At 52.9% G+C, this 8,344-nt stretch overlaps 2 protein-coding genes across 2 annotated transcripts; one reads left to right on the top strand and one right to left on the bottom strand.

Annotated features, from left to right (window-relative positions):
* The first annotated feature begins 291 nt into the window (after positions 1-291).
* On the top strand, positions 292-4,174 carry LOC123140729 (receptor-like protein kinase HSL1). Its single transcript, XM_044560015.1, has 2 exons — positions 292-3,064; positions 3,158-4,174. The coding sequence occupies exons 1-2, from the start codon at positions 382-384 to the stop codon at positions 3,607-3,609; spliced, it is 3,135 nt and encodes a 1,044-aa protein (XP_044415950.1). The 5' UTR covers positions 292-381; the 3' UTR covers positions 3,610-4,174.
* On the bottom strand, positions 3,856-8,338 carry LOC123140740 (hexokinase-5). The gene is made up of 9 exons (XM_044560027.1): positions 7,947-8,338; positions 6,981-7,131; positions 6,711-6,893; positions 6,323-6,397; positions 5,997-6,152; positions 5,769-5,867; positions 5,566-5,696; positions 4,670-4,751; positions 3,856-4,594 (listed from the first exon to the last, which is right to left on the bottom strand). The coding sequence occupies exons 1-9, from the start codon at positions 8,243-8,245 to the stop codon at positions 4,247-4,249; spliced, it is 1,524 nt and encodes a 507-aa protein (XP_044415962.1). The 5' UTR covers positions 8,246-8,338; the 3' UTR covers positions 3,856-4,246.
* Between the last annotated feature and the right edge of the window lie 6 nt (positions 8,339-8,344).

Raw genomic sequence — 8,344 nt, 5'->3', positions numbered from 1 at the left:
CGACGGTCATTGCCGCGGAGAGTATACTAAAACCATCTAGAACGCGTCCCCTTCAGTTCAATTAATTTGACCCTGCCTAAACCCCACACTAACAACACATGTAGCAAACACGAATTAAACAACCAAGTAAGAAACAAAGATTGAAGCTTCCAAGCAAGCACCACCCGACAACCCCAACGAGCACAATATCCAACAGAATGAAAAAGGAATTAAAAGGGACAAAAAGAAAAGGAAAAAATATAACGGCCGCGGCCAGTTCCCACTACATAACGCGCCCACACGTTTCCACACCGGGGTCAGCGACGGCAGGCCGCTCCCGCCAACCAAACTGAACGCACGCTTCCGTCCTCCGGCGGCCGGAAACCACCCAGCGACCCGACCATGGCGTCGCCACGCCGCACCTATCTCCCACTCCTCGCGCTCTGCCTCGTCCTGCACCTGCGCCATGCCGCGGCGCAGCAGGCCGACGAGCGGCAGCTCCTGCTCGAGGTCAAGCGCGCGTGGGGCGACCCGGCGGAGCTCGCGTCGTGGTCGGCGGCTACGGGCTCGCCCTGCGCCGGCTGGGCCCACGTCTCCTGCGACGGCGCCGGCCGGGTGACCTCCCTCGCCCTCCCGAACGTCACCGTCTCCGGCCCCGTCCCCGACGCCATCGGCCGGCTCGCCAGCCTCGCCACGCTCGACCTCAGCAACACCAGCGTCAGCGGCGGCTTCCCGAAGTCCCTCTACAACTGCACGGGCCTCACGTACCTCGACCTCTCGATGAACACGCTCTCGGGCGACCTCCCCGCCGACATCGGCCGCCTCGGGGAGAACCTCACGTACCTGGCCCTGAACGGCAACGGCTTCACCGGTCAGGTGCCGCCCGCGCTGTCCAAGCTCAAGAACCTGACAGTCCTCGCTCTCAACAGCAACCAGCTCACCGGCACCATCCCGCCGGAGCTCGGGGAGCTGACTGGCCTCCAGACGCTCAAGCTCGAGGTCAACCCGTTCGTCCCCGGCAAGCTGCCGGAATCGTTCAAGAACTTGACGAGGCTGGCCACTGTCTGGCTAGCCGGATGCAACCTCACCGGCGAGTTCCCGAGCTACCTCCCGGGGCTGTCGGAGTTGGTGTGGCTTGACCTGTCGACGAACGCGTTCACCGGGAACATTCCACCGTCGATCTGGAACCTCACCAAGCTGCAGGTGTTGTACTTACACTATAACAAGCTCGCTGGTGATGTCGTCATCGATGGCGCCATCGGAGCGGCGGGTCTAATCGAGATCGACCTGTCCTACAACAAGCTGACCGGAGCGATCCCTGAAAGGCTCGGGACCTTGACGAAGCTCATCAAATTATGCTTGAGCGGCAACGGCTTCTCCGGCGAGATACCGGCGAGCCTCGCCCAGCTACCGTCGCTGGTGTTCCTGTGGTTGTTCGAGAACAAACTCACGGGAGCGCTTCCGGCGGAGCTCGGGATGCACTCGCCGTCGCTGAGAGACATCCAGGTCGACGACAACGACCTCTCCGGGCCGATACCTGCGGGGGTCTGCCAGAACCGCGGGCTGTGGATCATCTCCGCCGCCCGCAACCGCCTGAACGGATCGATCCCGGCCAGCCTCGCCAAGTGCCCCGCGCTCATAAGCCTGCAGCTCCAAGACAACAAACTTTCCGGCGAGGTGCCGGCCGCGCTCTGGACGGAGACGAAGCTGATGACTCTGCTTTTGCAGAACAATGGAGGGCTCACCGGTGCCCTGCCAGAGACGCTGTTTTGGAACATGACGAGGCTCTACATCATGAATAACAAGTTCAGAGGCAGCCTTCCGTCGTCGGCGGCTAAGCTGCAGAAGTTCAACGCCGGGAACAACTCCTTCTCCGGCGAGATACCCGCGGGGCTCGCCGCCGGCATGCCGCTGCTGCAGGAGTTCATCCTGTCGTCCAACCAGCTGTCGGGCGCGATCCCGGCGGGCATCGCGTCGCTCGGTGGCCTGACGCAGATGAACTTCAGCAACAACCAGCTCACCGGCGAGATACCGGCGGGGTTGGGCTCCATGCCGGTGCTCACCCTGCTCGACCTCTCGTCCAACCAACTCTCCGGCAGCATCCCGCGAGCGCTGGGATCGCTAAGGCTGAACCAGCTAAACCTGTCATCCAATGACCTCGCCGGCGAGGTCCCGGAGGCGCTCGCTGTCCCCGCCTACGACCGAAGCTTCCTGGGCAACCGCGCGCTCTGCACGGGCGCGGCGTCGTCGGGGAACCTCGCCGGCGTGAGCTCGTGCGCGGCCAGGTCATCCGACAAGGTATCACCAGGCCTCCGCACCGGCCTTGTCGCCGCGGCCGCCGCGCTGCTCGTCGTCATCGCGGCGCTCGCCTTCTTCATCGTCCGCGACATCAAGAGGCGGAAGGGGCTCGCGCCGCCCGAGGAGGCCTGGAAGCTCACCCCTTTCCAGCCGCTGGACTTCGGCGAGGGCCCCGTGCTGCACGGGCTCGCCGACGAGAACCTCATCGGCAAGGGCGGGGCGGGGCGGGTGTACCGCGTGGAGTGCCCCAGCCGGAGCGGCGCGAGCGGCGGCACGGTGGTGGCCGTGAAGCGGATCTGGACCGGCGGGAAGGTGGAGAGGAAGCTGGAGCGGGAGTTCGAGTCGGAGGTGGACGTGCTCGGCCACGTCCGGCACACCAACATCGTCAAGCTCCTGTGCTGCCTCTCCCGCGCGGAGACCAAGCTCCTCGTCTACGAGTACATGGGCAACGGCAGCCTGGACAAGTGGCTCCACGGCCACAGGTGGCCGGCACCGGCTGGGAGCTCGATGCCGGCGAGGGCCCCCTCGGTCAGGCGAGCGCCGCTGAACTGGCCGGCGAGGGTGAGGGTGGCCGTGGGCGCGGCGCGGGGGCTGAGCTACATGCACCACGAGTGCTCCCCGCCGGTGGTGCACCGGGACGTCAAGTGCAGCAACATCCTGCTCGACGCGGAGCTCAACGCCAAGGTCGCCGACTTCGGGCTCGCCAGGATGCTCGTCGAAGCCGCCGGCACGACGCCACACGACACCATGTCCGCCGTCGCCGGAACCTTCGGCTACATGGCTCCCGGTACGCACCGATCACCGATCACCTTGATAGTAATCCTCAACGCTAAAATTTCTTTGCGGCGCAGTGGCTTATCTTTTTCGCCATGTTATGCAGAGTGCGCGTACACGAGGAAGGCGAACGAGAAGGTGGACGTGTACAGCTTCGGGGTGGTGCTGCTGGAGCTGGCCACCGGCAGGGAGGCCGGCAACGGCGGCGAGCACTGCTCGCTGGCGGAGTGGGCGTGGCGGCACCTGCAGTCGGGGAAGAGCATCGCCGACGCGGCGGACGAGTGCATCGGCGACGCCAGGCAAAGTGACGACTTCGAGGTCGTGTTCAAGCTCGGCATCATCTGCACCGGCGCCCAGCCGTCGACGCGGCCAACCATGAAGGACGTGCTGCAGATACTGCTGCGGTGCGAGCAGGCTCACCGGAAAAACCTCGACGAGAAGACGGGCGTCTCCGAGTACGACGCCGCCCCGCTGCTGCCAGCAGTGCGAGGGGGCAGTCGCCGGAAACGGCTATCCGACGCCGCTGACGGCAAGGGTAGCTTCGACGTCGTCGTCTGACGAAATGTCGTAGTGACGTCAGAATATAGTTGTAAGGTTCAGTAGTAACTAAGTAGTAAGACAGTGCAGTTTCAGAGCAGAGCAGATAACAATGGTGGAATGTTGTACACAGTGTGACAGCCTTCAGATGAGCAGTTGCTTGAAGTGGATCAAATTCAGACAAAACTAGTATTATTCTGAAGACAGAGATGAGCATTCAGACATACATAAATGTATATACTGGAGAAACCAGGCAACATAAAAAGATGGTTAAATTGGATGATGTCGATCCCCATCTTTATTGGAAGGAGAAAATACAAAAAAAAGGATTAACAAAATGTTATGGATTACAAACACCACCAGACAAGGGGAAAAAGAATCGGCAGAACAGGAATGGCATTGTCCAAACCTCCATCTCCATATGTTGCTGCCACTCAAACTTTTATGCCATTAGATAAACCTCCAAGCTCTTTGGCGCTATGCTAGCTACATCCCGCTGCAGACGCACCGGAGAGTGTCCGCAGAATAGCCGAAGAAGGTAAAATTCCACCACCAGGCGATTAGGAAGGTTCGAAGGGAAAAGAAAGAAAAAAAAAGGAAGAGAAGAGGCTGCTACACTCTGGGTTCAATCCATCCATCGGGCTCGTTACCAAGAAGACTAGTAGATATCAGCGTACTGGGAGTGCGAAGCGGCGAGGAGAGCAGCTCCAATGCCAGAGCCGTCATTGGCCAGCTTGGCAACCAGCGAAGAAGAGGCTTCGTCCCCGAGGAGATCTGAAAGAGTTGCCTCTAAGCAGCTGCTGAACTTCTTGTAGTGCTCATAGAGACCACCGTCCAATGCAACCACGGTCCTTTGCATCGGGCTGCCGTCGGTTGGCACCTTGTCCCGGCCTAGCTTCTTCAGGATGCCATATATGCCAGCAGCGGCCAAGCGTGCGCCGCGCTCTGCAACGATGTCACATATGTGACGAGTAATGTATCTTACTTCCAGGGAAGTATCCGCAACCTAAACATGAGATCAACATGTTAATCAATGGTCACTGAACAACTTTTGTATCCACTTAGGTTCAAACAGTCGTACCCCAACGATATCCTTTAGCTTGCTTCCCAGAATTTTAAGGTCATGTGATGCATCGTGGTGCATGGCGGACATATCTGGGGTCCTGCAACATAAGATTTAGAATAAGAATACAGCAAAAAAGTTTCAACAAATAGATACTCTTTATCGTAAATGGGTAAATATTCGTCAGGAATTATCACCGATTAGCGATTAGTGGTGTTAATGCCAATGGAAGCTTCATCAGGTATCAAGAATGGTATGCTACTCAGTGCATCCATCTATTAATGACTTATATAATCTATTTGCCCCCAAGTAAATACTTTATTTATTCTAACAAGGAGAAGGTGAAAATTAATCATTAGGCCACTACTCAGACTTTATGATAGGTTTGACAAAAACAAAGAACAAAACAAACATAAGTTTGGCTTTGGTTTCGAATTCTCTTATAATATTAAGGTGTGCACGAAACAAACTCTATCTAACTAGACAATTGCACAGGCCATCCATCTTAATATTCTAATACGACAGAGAAAAAGAATACAAAGCTTTGAATTGAACAAAGCCGTGACAAAACGGAGCATTGACCAGAAGAAAAGTATTTTATCACCGGCAATGATCAATCAGCACTAAGTTTAGAATATTTGTCACCTCACATGGATTACTCGAATGAAGTAAATGTATAGCTTCAAGAGGCACGCAACTTCCCAAATTTTGTAAACTGTGGGCCTTACATGGACTAGTCAACACATGTAACAATATTTAGAAGCTTCCTTGTGCAGTTTGACTATTATTGGCACTTATCTTTTTATTATTATAAAAAATTCTTGATATGTGTTTAGCTAACAAAATAAATAACAGTTTTTCCCATGTCAAGAAGCAAGCATGAAAAGCTCAGTGACCAATGGATCAAGTATTACCTAAGTACGAATGGCAGTTCCAGCTTAGCTGGAACAACATCCCCAAACAATGCAGCATCATGAGCCAGTTTCAGTAAGATTCTTCGCACAATCTCTCCAAGATACATGCCGGAAATCAACTTTTCATAGATCTATCATACAAAATATATTAGTACGGTTCAGCACAAAAACGTGAATGGAATTGAAAACACCAAGATAAACACCTGTTCTCCAGGGTTCAAACTTTCAAAGTCCAATGCTTTGTCGTATTCTGAAAGTGGAAGCTTGTCCGATTTAAAGCTTCCCCATTCCGTGTTGATTACCTAGAGAATACGAAATAATTATGTGGTTAAAAATACAAATTTTAAGAGAGACTAATACAACACAGCAGTGAACGTACAATGTTTCATGGGGCTTTTTTACTTCAAGCATAAGGAATTTCAAACACTAACCATATTTCCGGATTTTGGCAGTAGTCCAGTCCACTTAGGAATTGCATTAGCATGCTCAACATATGCTGCGTTTGTACCAGTGCCCAATATTACAGCAGCAACCACATCATTATCCATATATCTCCCACCAGCCAATGTGCCGACTGTGTCATTAACCTACAAAACATCAACACTCAGCCTGAGAATATATGTTTTGGACACACGACCATGTTTGTTCGCACTCCATTAATAGAGAAAAGATTAACAAATAATAGAAGTAGCGTCAGAAAACACAGAAATTAGCATTGTCTTATATACGAGAGTCAACCATAGATATGGTGTATTACCAGTGCTGTAACTTTCATATCCAGCCCCTGCCTCTCCATGGCCTTGCTCAACTCAGCCACAACATCCTCACCAACCTGATTAAGGAGTAACAAAAAGAACACGTCAAAATCAAGGAATTATGGTTATTATAGAAAGATCGACAATTGGCTCAGATACCATATAAACCGCAAAACATACTATTTGTACTGCATATCAAGAATATGCTTCCTAACCAGTAACCACAATTAAACTTCAACACTTAAGTTCTGATTGACATATCAAATCAAGCTTTACCACCAGAAACTTGCCAAGGTAATCCATGGATTTATAAGAAAATCCAGTGGGACTTATACTACGTAATGTGCTAGGAACTGCTCAACAAATGCTGTGTAATGTTTTGAATTTTACCGTGCCGTTGATTGAAAAGCCCTTTGTCCACTTGATGAGTGTTCCTGATGATATCGATAATTGGTTTACCGGAAAGGAAAAGGTGAAACCCAGCTCTCTCTGCCTCCCCATTGGGAGGTGGAACTCGTCACCTTCAGTTTCAACAAATTTGGCCAATACAGCAGCAATGAAATCAAATAGTTCCTGTAATAATAATTCAAATTAAATTAGTAAACATGCATGTAGATTTGTGACTCCAGGGAGCTTGAAAACCGAATACCAGGTACTCACCAAGGAAGTTCCAACCATCAGGTGTGGTGGAATAGAGACTTCCTGATACTGTTGCTTGGCAACACGTTTCTCCCTTCCTCCAAGCTGGACTCGCAGAACACGGAAGTTGGTACCTCCAAGATCCAATGCATAAAACAAGCCATGTTCGTCCCTGCAGAAATAGCACCCAAATGATTAAACAATAAAGTTATACAAGTCTAGGAAAAATGTCCTGTTTTTCAGAGAATTGCATGTAATAGATATACAGATTACAATTTGTCTTTGAGAAACAAAGCACATAACAGATTATACTTGGAGAGGATGAGTTCTACTGGTGGATATAATTGAACAAAGAAATTGGTGAAACAAACCAATTACATAAGAACTTCTGTACAGATTTCACATAATTGGGCATATGGGAGTAATCCTGAGTGAACCATCCCTGCCATAATCGGTTAGTACATCCCACTGATGGCCTATTGAGAAATGAACATCCACACCAACTCATGGAAATCTCATGTGGTGGCATGCTGATTGATCGAAAATAAATAAATCCTAAATCACCAAAATTCGGACGACCATACGATCAGCAAACAGGGGATGCGCCAGAGCGAGATCGGTCAGTTCATATATTATGAGATAATAAAAGGATCACATCCTTGCTCATGATGATTCATCGAGAATCAGTGGAGGTCACCTAAGAGGCGACGGTGTTCCTGATTTCGGGCTGAATCGCCACAAGGCGCGATCTTGGCACAGAAATTCAGACTAAGATCCGCACATTTCACCGTACGGCCACTCATATGCCTAATCAAGAGTAGGATTGGAGAATTCCCGTGGCGTACGCGACCAAGGAAAGCGCAATATATCCGCAGGCCACTTTCCCAGCAGCAGACGGATCACGAGGCCCACAGGTCAACCCGACAAGTTAAGGCTAAGGATGGGACGGGATCGGGTCAGATCCGGAATGGGGGTGGTTTCCCTTACCCGGTGGGGAGGTTGTCGACGTAGCTGATGAGCATCTTGAGCTGGGAGTGCATGTCCCCGCGCAGTCCGCGCTCCATCTCGAGGACGAGCGCGTCGGAGATGCCCCGCAGCAGGGCGGTGGGCGTGGCGAGCGTGCGCTCGACGTCCTCGATGACGGCCGCCACCTTCTTCTTGCGCTCGGCCTCGGCGGCGCCGAGCAGCTCCGCGTCCCTGCGGCGCCGGCGCCGGCCGAGCACGACCGCCGTGCCCACCGCCGCGCACACCACCACCGCCGTCCCCACCGCCGCCGCCTTCCCCATCCTCGCGCCTGGACTACTGGATCGGTCGGCTCCGCTCTGGATCCGGGGGCTGGCTTGTGAAGGGGGAGGAGGGATCGCTGGTTCCCCGGGCGCGGGCGG

Source organism: Triticum aestivum, chromosome 1B (genome assembly GCF_018294505.1).
Source record: "Triticum aestivum cultivar Chinese Spring chromosome 1B, IWGSC CS RefSeq v2.1, whole genome shotgun sequence".
Classification (NCBI taxonomy): Eukaryota; Viridiplantae; Streptophyta; class Magnoliopsida; order Poales; family Poaceae; genus Triticum; species Triticum aestivum.
The sequence above is the reverse complement of the archived record's forward strand: the minus strand, read 5'-3'. Positions and strand labels throughout refer to the sequence as shown.